General features: G+C 38.2%; 1 protein-coding gene across 1 annotated transcript; it reads left to right on the top strand.

Annotated features, from left to right (window-relative positions):
• The first annotated feature begins 1,594 nt into the window (after positions 1 to 1,594).
• LOC131881065 (uncharacterized) lies at positions 1,595 to 8,172 on the top strand. The gene is made up of 3 exons (XM_059227824.1): positions 1,595 to 1,772; positions 1,858 to 2,772; positions 6,994 to 8,172. Exons 1-3 carry the CDS (start codon positions 1,700 to 1,702, stop codon positions 7,941 to 7,943), a joined length of 1,938 nt encoding a protein of 645 aa, XP_059083807.1. The 5' UTR covers positions 1,595 to 1,699; the 3' UTR covers positions 7,944 to 8,172.
• Positions 8,173 to 16,916: the final 8,744 nt, after the last annotated feature.

The following is a 16,916-nucleotide window of genomic DNA, read 5'->3' as shown; positions in this document are numbered from 1 at the left end:
TTCCCATACCCATGACAGAATATGGTAGCTTTTTCAGATTACTTGGATGTTATAATCATTCTCAACTGAGTTGTAATGTACAGAGTGAATTTTGTTGAATGAAATATCCCTAGGGTGTACAATGATGGCTTTTTCAACACTTTAAGATCAAATCAATCTCAAAAAAGGATAAGGGCTATCCTTATACACTATATACACTAGCATGCCAAACACGCAAAAATAGTATTAGAATATATTGTTAGGCTTAGTGTTTGTACTATAAACTAGTACAATTTGATCAAAGGTCATGTTTTTATGAAAATATTCTTCAGATGTGAACAAAATAGGTGCAAGAACCATGAAATCCTGGGATTAATTGCCAACTAATGGCAAAAACACATAACAGGTTCTAGAATTGAGAAAACCACTTCTCATGCGGATGAAATCGTTACTTAATTCATATAACATTTGTATCACTGGCAATCAAAAGAAAGGAAAGACAGTTGAAGGAAAAATGTAGTGCGGCACGTCCATTTTGAGCATTTTGAGGAGAGAGCATTTAGAAAAGCATCACCGCCTTTCATGTATTTCAATTTACTGGATTGCTGAAGCAAATACAGTTTTGATATTAAGCTCATCATTAAACCATAATGTGACATTTTTCAAGTTTTGCACAAGTCAATTGACAATTGAAAATTTAACTGGATCATGTTGCGTTTTTGGCAGTGATATTTGTTGGAATGAAAAAAAACTATTATTGATGGTTCGCCTGAAGATGATGGATCAGGGTTGAATACACTATCAATGAAAAAATACCACTGCGTAAGGGTTGTTTTTGAAACCACAAAGTACTATAATATTGCTAAATAAGTTGCTTTGCTTTAAAAATGTGTCATTAATTTTTCTTTGATGGTTTGTATTGATAGATTTTTTAATCACGCTTGTCCTTGAAATCAAGCTTTGATAACACCTAGCCACCAACGTCAATGCTTCCACACGGTTAGCGGGTAAAGGGACTAAAAATCAACTGATCTTGGTACCGACGAGGAAATTTGTCAGGGTTTAACCATTGGTAAGGCCAAACGTAACAAGCCCTTCAGATCTGAGTAAACCATGTCCTCATGCTGATGCCATTTTTAACTCTTTTCTTTTTAAATTGTTTCTTTATGAAGTTATTGCTTCTTGGTCATGTGACATTGATTCAATTTTGATATGTGATACCACGACTAATGCATTTCTAAAAACTAAGACAAAAAATAATATTGATTGGAATTTCGTGATGTGACTTTTCTAATTATTTAAAAATTAAAAACCCTACACAGAATATAAAAAGGCCAAACTCCGGGCACCAAAGTTTTTTTATTGCTTTTTATTTACTTCACATGCCTAAATTCTAAAAGACACGGAATAGTTATTCATGAAATCTGAGATTAAACGAGAACACAAATCAAATATCAAATGAACATCTAAAAAACGAGAACTTCCTGTGGTATTAAAAGTCCCATGAACTTGGATGATATTTTCAATAACCGTATTGAAATATGAAAAGAGAAAACATAACCAAGCTTTCAGTTCTTGAAGAAGCGTATGTCGAAACGGCTGATAGATGCCATAAATCATAAAAAAACACGAGTAGCATCATGTCCGAACACCTCTCTGGCCAAATGTCAAACACGAAGTGATGTCATCGAAATTGTACTAGAACATAGCCGTTGCATCAATGATTAAGTTCCAAAACACTTGGAGATTCTGGCTTGGCTGCTTAATGTTCGCCCAAATCCAATCATCACCAGGTAAACTGAGGCCATTCTACTATATACCTCAACATTGGTCACGAAAACTATTGTCTTATTCAGATAAGAGCTCTTCTCCTTTCAGTATTGAGTGATTTGAGATCACGGAAGCGATCTGACTTCATTGAAGAGGACGTGGAACCGATCAGTTATGGAACTAATGCACAAACTTTCCAAGATGGCAATTTGAACAGGCGAAATTTGCCCCTCAAAGGCTCGTCCTTCAAATTTGCAGACCCAATCATAGGCCAAGCCTTTCAACCCTTCAACGATGTCAAAAGTAGAGTTTTAACGCGAATCCACAGACCCGATGATCCTAAGTTTCAATTATTATTGCAACGCATAAGACCAATCATCGGAAATGAAACAAAATTGGCCTTCCGAAGTATGCAATCAAATCGAGGATCGGAGGTTGAAGTCAAAGGGCGTCCAGAGAAGGTTTTATTCTATAACGTTTTGACGATAATGAAGAATGGCCTTCAAAATACAACGGGATCCAAAGACTTTGATAACCATGATGAGATCACGGATATCAAATTCAAAATCGAGAATTGCTTGGAAAAACTGAACGCTGGAACTTTACCCTCGCCGGAAGAGGTCTCTGACTTGGCCAGAAGATTTAATGATTTGTTCCAAACCAAAGCAGAAGATTCCGATCCAATTCGCAATCGACAAGCTGAAGATCCCAATGCAATGAAGGCCAAGGCGCCTTTTTGTGATCCTGGTCAAGACTGCTTTGAAGATGTTGATCACGAAGAGATCGCTTTAGAAGTGAATCGGCTCGCCAAATCCTTGGCCAATTACATTAAGTCTAGAGCCAATCAAGATCAACAGATCCGCAAAACTGGCTCTGGCAAGGGCTTTGAGGCCAAGGTTAAATTCAAGACCGATGCAGTCCTCACTGAAATCACTGCCATTCTAGCCAGACTTCATCGATCGGTTCTAAGGAATTGGCACCATATATTAATGATCTTGAACAACATGGCTGGCGAAGACACAAGTAAGTGAAATTTTTAAGTTTGAAATTTCGAAATTTCACATTTGCCTTGCGCATCAGTGGGCAAAATCGGGAGGCCATTTTTTTACAATTGAACTCTTGGAATGCTTAACGGTCGGCATTGTTAACCAAACAGTCAATTTGTTAATTTAATAACTAGATAATTACATTGGAGGAGATGAGATGAATGATGTGGTCCATTACTTTAATGTATATACGGAATTCTTTAAGAATTGAGGAAACATTTGAAATTTGTTACAGATATGCTACTAGGGACGTGCAGCCTTAAGATGAGCCACGAATAAAGGTTCTCAAAATTATGCATAAAAAGACACTTAAGATGCAATTACAGATATAAAAAAACAAGCCCCGGATGCAAATAAGGATCCAATAAAACGTCAAAGATGCTTTGTATGGGGGATGTCAGGTAAATGAAATTCAAGGAAAAATGTGGTCCAGCACCCTGATTTTGGGCATTTTGGAGAGAGAGAACTAAGACAAACATAACAGTCAACTCGCACCATTTGCCCATTGAATTTTCAATAATTGAGTGATTTTGAGCGAGTTGTGTTACAAAACCCTACTGAATGAGCATGTTTGGTGTTAATCAGTGAACGCACTATCAAATTGGCTCAATACGACAATGCTAATTGCCTAGACAAGCATGTAAAATTGGAAAAATGTCAAAATCCAATGCATGCACAGTGCGGTTTGGCTGGGCATGTTGTCTTTGATTTTACTCCATGGAATAACGTCAGTTGTCCATGAACGCGTTTACTTGACTAGCCCTATTGTTTTGGCATATTATGTTATTTTAAGCAAGATGGTACCCAGGGCACATAGTCTTCTAACCGTAAGCTCTGATTCTAATGGATCAGCATCTGAGCGGTAATCCAAGAGTAAACTTCCATAACAATTACAGGTGTTGTCGATACATCAGCCATGACTTGCCCGTCCGTCCCCCAAGTAATCAAAGGCAGTAGGGGCACTTCAAATTTCGATGGCTGGTGTCAGGGTGTCCGGAATAGGTACTGTAATCACTGCATAGACAGGAAAATTCAAGCCCCTTCCGGGTATCAACATTTTTTATACTTAAGAAAACCTTCTCAATTTTTAAGAAATCGACTTCAGCCAATGCCATTATTTGAAAGTGCTCAGTGAGTTGCTGTTAATGGAGTTTCATTTGATAGCATATTTTCATTTCATATTTCCAGTGTGTTGTAGGATCATATGTGTCAAAGGAAGGAGGTGACAGACGTCACCCTGAATTGTCAAGTGCAAATATCCGTCAGGGGTGCCAATTTCTTTTCAAAACAGTGAAAATATTATTTTTCCACCTACACAAAATCAGCCAAAAGAAGTCTAAAATGCAGGAAATTGAAAACGGGCCCAAGATGCAAAAGGTGTAAATAAAGGTCCAGGGTGCAAAAAGCTGCAAATAAGGGTCGAAGATGTAAATAAATCTTATTTGCATAAGTTTGAGAACATAATTATGAACAACTGAAACATATCGCTACAGCAATGCGTTTTAATTTTCAGCTTGTTGGAACAAGTGGATAAGAAGTTATTTTCTCTCAAAGCCCAGTAATGAACCCGGCACAAATTGAATGAAGTAACCCTCTTTTTCTAATCAATGAATAGAAGAGAAGAGGGCTGGATCATTTTTTTGTCGGGAAATATGTTTTGGGCTTTGAGGAGGCATTGTTTTTGACTCAGTCATTCCATTGGTCTGAAAATTGAAATACTTAGTCAGAGCGATGGGGTCAGTCCCATTTGACGAAGAATACGATGTGTACAGTCGCTCCTGACATGAAAGTTTTGGGCCCTAGGATCCCCTTTCATATTCCAGTAGTTTATGTACGAGTAGGTACCAAAAAGTATTAAAGCTCGATTAAGACTAGGTGCCAAAAAATATTAAAGCTCGATCAAGACCAACTACCCAGGGAAAACTTGAAGTAAACAATTGACGTCTTCATTTGGAAACAATTTGCAGATGATTTAAATGATTTGCATATATTTTAACAACGGGCGAGCTCAAAAGCAGCATTGTCTCTTTCCACAGGCCTTTCCAAGCTTAAAACAGTGTTACATGAAACTCTTCCATTCTATTTTGGTAAAATTATGATTTTGGAATGCGTGCTTCCATGAATAAATTTTACGAATTTATCGAGAGTGCCTCCGTAATTTTGTGAAAGGATATATGAAATTGCGTGTGGGTAAAACGTTCAAAACTTCAATTTTGTCACTCAACTACTGGTTATTAAACCTTTTCATACTGTTACAACACTTAGATCAAGGAAAATGTACCAAGGCCTGAAGATCGCAAACCTACCATCTTACTTTCGTAATGCTGATTTAGTTACCATTGACAACGGTGAGAGTTGGTACTGTGGAAAGATACATGCAGATACATGCGAAATTTCCGTCTATGTGCTGTGCTCACCAAACCCCGCAGTTGTTTCGATCGATGCCTTATGCATGAAATCCGGAGAGAATCAAAAGCTTGTGCTCAAGAATTGCCGATTAAAACATTTCGCAACTTTGATATTAATTTACTGTAGATCATTGTAGCATACTCACGATTCGCCATTTAGGACCTCGCCTGAATGGCAAGTGCAAACGTCTGTTGTACTCGTGGTTAATAACTTGGTTTGGGAGCTAGCCTGAAGTTTCCACGGGGCAGCCGTGTAGCCTCGCCAAAACGCAGATCAGAACTATGGGTTTCTTTGACACGAACGGGTTGCCCAACATGTTCAATGGCAACTCTTGAGCCCACCGGTCCGTAGCAGAGTTGGCGATGGAATCGCTCCATCCCAATCTGTTTCTTTGTCAGAGTAAACCGTAGTATTTTTTATGTGCAATGCCGAGCAAGTCCATAACCTCACCCCATACTGATGAGGGGAATGGTCGGTCTCTAACCGTAACAAAAGAGACGGGCACGCCATATCTCTACAATCAGCCACTGAGAAGGATCTCAGCAAACGTAACAACCTCACGGGAAACCGTAGGGAAAGCCTCCGCCCATCGGATGAATTGATCCACACCCATAAGAGTTATTAACATCGTTTGCTTGGTGTAGTGCTCCAATTAAGTCCACGTGGCGGTCCACAAATAGACGAGCAGCTCATGGTGGACTGTCGAAATGATGCATAGAGGCCCTCGTGTAAGTGGTGATCTTTGATGCCTGGCAACGGGTGCAAGACAGGGCCCATTCTGCCATGTCATGCGCATGGAGGGCCAGGCTTTAAGGCCGAAATGAGTCGCTTGGCAGCTTTTTTGCCCGAATACTAAAGGTTGTGTGCATTATTGAAGATGAGACGGGTTATGGAGCGAGGTGCGGCTGATGAGGACATTGCGTTCTGGTGTCAACAACTACCTATATCCTTTTATCCCATCTGGATACTTACCTAATGAAGATGCCAATTTGCATCATTTGATTCTTGTGCCTTTGGGGCCGCTTTTGGGGTTGTGGTGAAGGGCGTTGACCAATCATTTGTATTTGTGGATGGAGTGTTCAGTGTTTCAGGTCTTTTGCCGCATCAAGACCATACTCTGTTATCTTAATGGTTTTATTTTTGTTTCAAACAGTCCTAAAAGTGAAAAGTTTCCTGCGGCTTGAACTCTTACTGAAAAAAAGTAATGCATTGCCGTTACTTGCGAAAGTCTAGGAAAAGTGAAGACTCAATTCCTTTCTTAAAGACTCAACTCCGGCCAATTTATCTAAATTCGAGTAAAAGACTCGAGTCCGGACTCGCCCTAGTACTACTTTCCAACCACGCACGAGCAAAGCCATGAAATAAAGTTTCTAACTGACTTTTTGATTACTTTGCGTTTATGAGAATCAAATTCATAGCCGTGATAATCGGCAAATACATATGCTTTGCATTCAATTTCATCAATTTGCCCTCAAATGATCTCTTCACCACTGTTCACAAATTCATTTGATGTTTTTACCCATTTGTCACTAAAAAGAACCAGTTTCTCAATTGTTAAGGAATGGATTAGAAAACAGTATGTATGATGACGATTTCTCTGATTTGGAAATGGTATCATATATGAAAATCTTATAACCTTTTAAGAGTAGCTATCAGTTGTGTGTTTCCATTAACACCATTCTTATTTTAAAGATCAGCTCAATCCACCAAGTGGGTCAAACAATTGATAGCATACGGTAAATGAAATAAGTTACATAACACATAATCGTAAAGAATCATCTCCTTTCAGAAAACGTTGGTGTTTACAGACAAGGCGCCTTTGATTTACCCTCGGATCCGTTAATCAATATTGAGGAATTTGAATGCAATCTGGAGATTTCTGGGCTCAAAGAAGCTGCAGCCGTGACCACGAAATGTCTGGATGAAGGAATCTGGCACACTGACGAAATATGCGTGTCGCCCATAAAGGATCCTATACAAGAGTGCAGCCCTCACCTTCAGAATGACAACTTTGTCCAGATTCACGGACAAAATCTGTTCACCATTGGTCATCCTGGCCTTTGGCAAATCAAGGTCGAGATCCAAGTCATTGCAGATGCTGGAGAACATCTCGCACATTTTGAGCAGGTCATTGGAAGTGTCAGTAAACTACCCAGGGGATCGGATGATGAAGCCGTGCCCTTATTCAAAATTGGACATGCGGTCAAATTTACGGAAAATCATGGCGAAGGTCACACAACCTCAGTCTCGACAGGAATGAATTCCGATCTGGATATTGGAGACAGGATTGTGCTAAGAATGGGCAAAACGAGAGACAAACTCCGAATTAAGTTTAGCGGCAAACTCTTGACCTCTAGAGAAACGGAGCACTCTCCAACGAAAACTTACTTGAATTCTGGGCCCGAAGACAAAAACGCCGCCTACAAAAGTCTCAAAAAATTCTCATCCTCAGCTCGTTTGGCTCAGATTGAAGAGAAGCGTTTGCCATTAAAGGGTGATGAATTCATCTCTGAAGAATCCAGGCTCTCGAGCACAACAGAAGCATTCAGTTACGAAGGTTCTGATGAACAATCCGATTCAACGTCGGCCATGGAGTCTCTGAGGATTAACTCGATAGAGAAGGAAACCTATTCATTGGAAAGACCATCATTCAATCTAACGACTGATAGGTTGTCATTTAATGGCAGTAAAGATGATGAAGATAAGTATTATTATTCCGAAGAATATGCTTATGAATGAAATACAATTTAGGTGGATAAACTCTGACAAGAGCTCGGAATGCTTGGATACAACAGCGTTACTTTCTTTTCGAGCTAACGCAACCTCTTTTTCCCAGGAAGAACAAAAAATTATGAAATGATTCGAGTTGACTCGTAGTCACGGTGGGAATTTCATTTTTGGACAATTTTGTCCACCCCTGTCCAAAAGTGATCAAAAATGTAAAAATACGAAACTGTAAAACCGCAAAACTATAAGCAAATATACTTTCAACTTATTTCTTGTCTGAAAAGAAAGCTCATTGATGGTACCAAATGCCCTTAAAACATTCGTCATGTACTTGAAACATACCCAAAATAAGATTGCTAAGAGGACAATCTCTTAACTTATTTTCTTGCCACAGACAGCAAGCAGGTGTAAATGTCTCTACCTCCAAAAAGTTGCCGTAAAGTGTTCAGAAATATGAGTAGCTTAATATTACATCCTTATTACATCCAAAGCTTAATCTAAATTCTGTAGCTTCATTTAATCAACAAAATTGTGTAATACTTAAGAGTTTTGCGGGAATAGCTCTGTTTTAAGGCTTGACTACCCTTCAGGCTAAAAATCTATCATCTTGCCCAATTGCTAAAGCTCAAAATTTGATATATTTCTCACATGTCTGAACTGTAATTGACAAACATAGCGCTTACAATGTTGCTAGGTAAGGCAAGCTTGATGTAAAAAATCAGCATGAATGTTGATAAAATGTCATAAAAAAAGAATGATATAAAAAAATGATGGATGAGTAATATTTCAAACAATATTTTTAGAAATGTAATAAGCACCAGCTAAGCTATTGCAAGTTTCATGACTTAGTTTTAGTTGAAATTGGTAAACTACAAAAACTGAGCAAACCTTCCAATAGCCCCCTTACGCTGCACGAAATATGTTTTACGTTCTGCACTTCAGAAGGTGCTTTGTCATTCAGCCTCTACCAAATAAAGGGCCGAGTGGGCCAATTCTTTTTTCGATTGAAATAGAATGCGTTTGTGTTGTTTTTAAATATTTATATAAAAATCTTATTTATGATTAGTGCCCCGGGTCACATAATGTCCGGAAAAGAACAATTTAGCAATCTACTGTGCCTTTTCCCGTTTTCTTTGGGTCGTGTGACGTTGCAAATAGGGGCCCTCATTATCTTCATAATAAGTATCTTGTACCTTAAGTACCTTATTCCTAACATTTAAGATAATTTTTTTTTATCTTATTAACGTAGATAAACAATATTTGCTCAACTTAACAAAGCTGAAGTTTTTCAAAGTAAGTAACTTAGACCCTCAAAACACAATACAATGTATATTTTGAAAACGAAGCCATCTGTGAAGTGATTTGTCAAATTTTGAAGGTTTACATTATATTTTTTTAACTCTTTATAGCGAGATCTTTTCTCATTGGATATATGATTTTATCATTCCATTCCTTGACGGAGACAAACTTTTGTCCACTTTTGTCAATTTTTAGACACTTGATTCGTGTCAAAAAGTCGGCCTGATTCCTAAAATTGCCCACCCTGCTAGCAGTTCATCGGAGCCCTGCATTTCTGGCAATTCCATGAGCACTTGTTACAGGCATGTGCAAGTGTTCTCTCGATATAACACTAACAGAAAATGACGTTGAAGGCAGGGTATTGATCATAACAAAAATATTTGTTATTCAAACAAAATCAATTAATTTTTGCCGTGCATCACAATTCCCTTCCACTTTTGCAAGTTAATTTTGGAAATAGTTTACCCCCAAAAATATCATGTATTACTTCTTCCAATAATGCCATTACCAAAGTAGCGTTTTCTGAAGCATAGATGCCTCTTATAGTGCTTTTGGAAATTGGGATCGAAACTGTTGGTGCGAAGTTAAAATACCGTATATTGAAGCTTGTAGAGCACCTTGAAACATAAAAATAGGCCTGAGCCAATTCTAATTTGCATTCGAAATGGCTCGAAACTGTTGCCATCAATTCATTTGAGAGAATTAGCTTGATCCAAACTCTCTTTTGGCGACTCAAATCCTCACTATACAGTTCTTGCAATTTCGCATTTGATCCAATCCGCCTCTCCATTTAAAATCAATTTGAGAGAATAAAGTAACGAAATGAGGGTTTCGAAATGGTGCATTTGTAACGATCAAAATAAGCCCAAAAAGAATAATGATTGAGCTAATATATGGTAAACTGTAAACTTATTGGAAAGAAGGAACACTTTTGAATCGTTGTTACCTCATTCATTTTCTAACAAGTTTCAGCTTCTCAATAACATAAGTATTACTTATATTCAAATACGGGAGAAGATTCACGTTGGAGTAATCTTGAAATTGTAAACGGGTTGATAAAAAAAAAATTAGCCCTTAAGAACTTACGGTTTTTGGAAAAATTTGGACCAGATGCTTTTGATGTCCTATTGATAAGTTTCATTCAATTAAATTTCTATTTTTTTACAAGAGCAGACGCACCTCAAATAACTTTGGCAACAGGTTCATCTGTTCATTCTCTCTTCACTGAATGCACATTTCAGCGAGTAAAAATGTATTTTATTCCAGAATATTCAAGCAAACCTCATTCCGAAATGAGTTTCCTCCATTTTTCCTCAGATTTTTTTACTCCCGGCTTGTGGAGAATCGCCTATCGCTAAATACCATCAAATATTTTTTTTGCAGGAATTAAAATGCCCTTTTCATAACCGGACTGCCGTTCCCATATGAAAGGTGGATCAAAATCTGACAATTTCAAATCTCAATTTGTTGTACAATCAAAATACATTTGATAATCCCACGTTACGTATTTGAATTTCGGCAAAGATTGTAAATTTATGTTCAAAAACATACACTAGAGCTTCTCTTAGATGGTAGCCTACCATTGCATCCAAAAACATAGTGTTGAACATCAGTGAATTTTATCCTTATTGGGGATTACTAATGCTGGCATTGCTCATTATTCAATAAAGCGAACAATGTTTGGAAATCGTTCTCCCTGTTGCGCTTTTCATTGAGTTTTCAACGCTGAAAGTTGCCTGTGTACCTCCTGATGACCATTGGAACCCGTGATCATAATTTTAGCCTGAACAATTCACGGAGATTGGTTCATTTAGACCGTGGTCTCACTCAATAATTGACCCCTCAAAAGTGGACATCCATTTAGGTTTTGTCCAAGTAATCTTATGTTTTCTAGCAAGCAAGGTCGACAATACTTAAAAAGTGGGCTGGAGGTTAGTCTGGTTGCAAACTGCGAGAAACGTAACTCGTCAAATGTTTGTTGCACTTGTTCATTCAGACATTGTCCATTTCGGAGATGCAAAAAAAAGCGAATAAAATCAAAAATCAAGGGTGCTTCTCTCCTTACGCAATAAACCTCATTTTTACAATTAACGAAAATCTAACTCAAAAAAGCATCCATATAAACACTCACACTCTTAGACTACAAAGCACCTCTGTCTTTATATAAAACACAACAGTTAGACCCTCTGGGCCATTTCATTGCATCGGTTAATTGCACCACTCTGTCCCAATTGTCGTCGAGGTGTTTGTCCCTCACTCCAGATGCCCTGGCCAATCCCAATGAGCAGGTGGAAGTGGATATGAACGATTGCTTTGCTTGCTAGCACTCCTGTAATGGTGAAGGGTCGCCAGGACAGACAATGGAAGGCAACGATACTTTCCTCTCATCTCGTACACATGGTGTGAGTGTTGAGATGAGAAAGGATGTCTCATCATCTGCATATGTGCGTGGACGAGGATGCCCTCCTTTGTATTAGCTTTCAGGTGTCTTTTGCTCTCACCTTGTGTCTTAAAAAGACGTCCTTTTGCCCACTTGTGGTGTCAATACAATCGACCTTTCCATCTCCAATCATGACCTCCGTAGACTTCACGAGTGGCCGGCATCGTGGGCTGTGATTAAAGCAGTGTTAGAGAAGTGTCCAAAGATCAGTTCATTGTTTCCTTGACTCGGACTAACATCGAGTTGATCCAATGTCGTACGCTCTTGGACATGTCAACCTGGTCGTTCTTCATCATTGAAGTCTCGCTTATGCTAAGTAGTAGTGCCGCAGGTAATTGGGTACGATTTCCCTGGGTTCTACTCCTTAACACGGTGACGAGACTCAATTCTACATTGGATAGTGAACGGCACGCGTGGATTCTTCCCTTACATCCTTTCATGTTCTGGATCGAGTTGGTGAGATTGTTCGGGAAGTTTAAAACACCGTGCTGAACGGAATACAGAGGACTTACCTTCATTTTGCCAAAGTATTGACAATGTCATGATTGGATGAAACTGTTTCCTGTTGATAAGCACTTGAACAGCAGGAGTAGTCAAATTTGAAATTTTTGATTGCTCCGTTAACTCCCGCGGCACTAGTACTTAGGAACAAGAAGGAAATATGGTGCCAAAAAAAGGCAAGTTATCTTCCAACTAGAGCGAATGTATGTGAATGTGTGTGTGTGTGTCTCCGGATGTTCGAACTGTTCGCATTTCGAGATCCAACTGAGCCTCGTTTCCCATCAATTGTGGGACTTTTCGGCAGTTAATGGACTCAATGGGATAATTGGGGTTCCCCAAGTGACCATGCTTGAGCCCCTCCATGACGACCCAAAAACTCTTACACCATGGATGGCACTTGGATAAGGATTGGATGGGAGGAAGACGAGCTACATATGTACAAGAGACGAGCGCACGTGATTCGTAAATTGACCCACGAATTGAATGGAATGATGGAGATTTGCATTGCATTGTGAACGAAGGATTGGAAGGCAGTTGCACATGAGCGTCTCATCCACTTTACTTGGGCTATCAAATCAAGAATGAGTTGACGGCAAATGTTATGAATTTGCCCAATTGCAATCCCCTGAAGACCTTTTTAAACACTTAAAAGCTATAGCTGTAAACCTTGAATTCGGCTTGTCACGACCAAACTCTACAAAGTTAGCGTTTTTCCCATGCTTTTCTTGTACATGTATGCCAACTCTTTCTATTACAATCCATTTCTTAAAGTTGCAGTAAATTCATATAATTGTTTATTCATATCATATCTGATCCATCAACTAATTGGCAATAGCAAATCTGGCTCACTATCGTGCTCTAAATGCTCTATGTGTCTTTTACGAAAAATGTTCGTTACAATGTTCCAAACCCCAGTGAAATAAAGGTCTCATAACAATAAAACAGATATGAAATCAAAACTACAAAAAGCAGAACTTATATATTAGAAAGCTTTCCTTAGATGATAAGGAATAACGGTTCTGGGTAATACGATTCAGAATGTTTTGCGTCAAGGTGAAAAACTACGTTTGAAAACCTAAAAGGTTACATAAAATGTTAAAGAAGTCAATGCGCCCGTTTTACCATAAAAGTATCAATCCCATTCAATGATGACGACAAAGTGAAAGTCGTTCATTTTAGAAATCATTTAGAATTTTGAAGGCTGAATTACTTTGCAGTAAAATGAACACTGAAAGTGTATCTTTTGTTCAATAAAAAATGACTAGAAAAGAAGAGGAGTGTGCTATTGCCAGAAGTCCTTGGCTATTGGGATCGAATCAATTATTCACTGGATGACAAAACAAAAAATCTTGCTAATTATCAAGCCTAGAAGTAAGCAAACCTCACGCATGAATGGCACTGAAAATTACATAAAGAGCAGAAATAAAAGCTTAAATTATTATCACTTTGCAAGTGTTCTCATTCAGAGGTAACCCTTAAGCAAGCCATTTTTTCACCTGCTCGTTGATTGTCGACGGGCAAATATAATGAAATCAGTTCTTCTAAACAGAATTCCTACAATGACCTGCTGCTATGCCAGTCTGGCCAAATTGTCGATAAGCAGTTGCCAATTCAAGACCAGTACTTTCAGTTAAGAGAAAAAGATCAACCTTTACCGACTTACCATTCCCACTATCAATAGTATCCTAATTCAAGGTCGAAAACTTCAATTTCCCCATAAAACAAGAATTGCAACTTTTGCATTCGCAGAAATGCCTAATGCATTCGAATCCTGACTCAAGTTATACAGGTGTTACAAAAAACGAAAACATTTACTAGACAAGCAAATGGCAGGACTATACAGCAAAAATGACAATAACTGTAATAATACCAACTGGCTAGCTTCCCCAGCTTCGTTAAAAAGTCCATTCTTCGTGTTAATATATTATCAACGCGCCCTAATTATCATTACTTTGATCCCAGGTCTCGCCTAACCAATATTTCTAGTGGACATTGACGCCTCGAATGGCGGCCTACCGTTGGAACCAAGATCTCAAACACTTCCATCAAAGATCAATTCATACCTATGTAATGTCCTTTGAGATGTATTCTCGCAAATAAATAAACATTTATTATAACAACCCACACTAATGCAATGCCAACGGGCATTTCAAATTTGCCATAAACCTAAGACTGATTTGCCTTGTCCTTGTCAAATGACTTGCATCCTCACCACTTAGGCCCTTGGCCTTGTTTTTGAACCCTCTGGACCGTGCACCCTTTCCCACATTTAAACCATATAATCGCTAATTCACTCTAAAAGCAAGCAGATTTCAGGTTAATGAAAAGCTTTTTGGGGAAAATTAACGCCAAATTAGTTGTGTTGTCCCAAACGCTGATCTTCTCCAGAATCTTTTAATTGTTGATTGCAATTGTTCGTTTTACTCAAAATGTATGCCATGCCATGTACAAAAGGATGAAATTTGTGGTATAAGGGGTACCATGCAGCGATGCCGATTAATATACCGAGCCCTTACATATGATATCAACTTTTGATGAATCTTTTCTTTTTGTTGAACGGTCTAAATACAAGACTTCAATGGTTTAATTGCAAGAATTCAAGATCGTTGATGCTCATGATAAATCATATTTTTATATTGCGCAGATTTACAGATGACAATCGATTTTCGGCATCTGTAGAGATTCATGTTAGGGAATACAACAAACTATGATTTCAAGTTCACTCCGTTGGTTGTGGGGAAGAAATTAGCTACGTGCATGCGTTGCCCTTTGGCTCCTTTTTAGCCTGATTTGATCTCATCTGATAATCGTAAGAAGTGCCACTTTTCAAATCACACCTTCTTTGTGCAGACATCCCTATCGGTACTGGGAATGGAATCCTCAGCCCTTCAAGATGAAATAGTTATACATTTGATTTAGATTTCAATACAAATAATACCTGATTCACCAACGAATTATAGTTGACAGACCGAGTTAGTCCTTGAATGTAGGATTAATCTGGAATGCTTTCTAGAAACTGGTCCAAGTCTGACTTGAAAGATGCTACCGAATCAACAAGGCCTACGTATTCCTTACGAATATTTGGGGGTAGCAAATTGAACAATGAAGGAGCCCGAGAAAGAAGAGAAGTGGACTTTTTTGTTCGAACTAGCCTGGATTCTCGAAGGCTTGAAGGTGCTCTCAAAACGCACATTAAGCCTCTACGGTCACTAGAATTGACCCTAAACCTTACATTGGGACAAAGCTCATGGATGCCTCTCTTGTAAAAACTGCCCAGAGCCAAATCCTTAAATCTTGATGCCAATCAAAAACCAAAGAGCGGGAATATTACATCCCCTGAACCTCCTTTCATGTGTTGATGGTTAAAGTTATACCATCAAAGAGTTTAAGAATTTGCCCAATGCCATAGGAGTCAAGTAAAACAAATAAATAATCTCCCAATCTTTATCATTTTCATACAGTGATGGAAGGAGAGAAGAAAGTCGGAGTCAGATAACTCCTCTAAATGGAATGTTCACACAAACGTCTGGTATCATGCCTTCTAGGTTCACGACAAGATGTCCACAAATAATGGGGAAAATTTTAATCTCACGAGAAAAATTCCCCCAAATTGAGCAGATGATTTGATGATCTCAAAAGTTCATGGATATAATCAACCTTTTTTAAAAATAGAAAAAATGTAGTCTAACGCATCTAACGCATTCATGGAGAAACGGGACTAAGTTTCCAGACGGATGTGAAAACATCAGATTATTTTTTTATTCTCTAGTAGCTTCTATTACGAATAGTGTGCAGCGGATTTTAAAGCAGTGTGACCCATTCTGAAAAGTGATACACGCAATAGACGGTTGAACTAATACAATGGACATCAAAACGTTGATCAAAGAGGTATCAAATGCATATTGATTCATGTTGCACAATTTTTTATGGGTCAAACTTCGTGCCTAGTGTTACTAAATCATCATAGCATAGTGATTTAGTTCAAAATAAAAAGAGGTGTAGAGGTTGACAAATATAGATATATAAATAGTTTCCTTTTAACCTAATTCAGAAATCAAAGTTATCTCATAACAGAACTTGATTTGCATGTTAATCCTTCTTAAGTCCCGATTCTACTGGCTTCAATTTGAAAAAAAGTAAGCTCTTGGTGGAAAATGTCATTATCAGAAAAGGCCCTTAGCTGTTCATTCTCTTACTTCTTCTCTTCGAAGGGAGCATCTGATGAAAAAGGCCCTCCAAATGCAATAAGACAGATTTTTTTAACATTCTTCATGCAAATCTTAATCAGCCTTGCAGGTTTTTTATTTGAACTTGATTTCAAATTCATAAATTGGCACAAAAAAGGTCGTGTTATTGGTTTGTTTTTTCCAAATGATGCTCCAAAAAGGGTTTTGAGAGGAAGATATTATTTAAATTTCTAAATTGTTTCAAAACAATACCAGCTCAAAAAATATTCATTCACTACTTTGTGGCAGTTTTTTCGCGGTTTGATGTATTTACCATCTTGAACTTGGTCACCTCTAATCAAAAATGGCTAAGTATGTAGACTTAATCTCGAATTTTGCTCAACTTTGATTCAAAAACTAGTAATCCTTAGAAATTGAACGAAGAGGGCGCCAAAAAATGCGTCATTAACTAGTTTTCATCCCACAGACAACGGAGTTATTGTTTTTGCATTCCCTAGCATGAATCTCTACAGATACCGAAAATCGATTACCGTCATCTGTAGATCTGCGCAATATTAA

This window comes from Tigriopus californicus, chromosome 5 (assembly GCF_007210705.1).
Source record: "Tigriopus californicus strain San Diego chromosome 5, Tcal_SD_v2.1, whole genome shotgun sequence".
NCBI classification, from domain to species: domain Eukaryota; kingdom Metazoa; phylum Arthropoda; class Copepoda; order Harpacticoida; family Harpacticidae; genus Tigriopus; species Tigriopus californicus.
The sequence above is the reverse complement of the archived record's forward strand: the minus strand, read 5'-3'. Positions and strand labels throughout refer to the sequence as shown.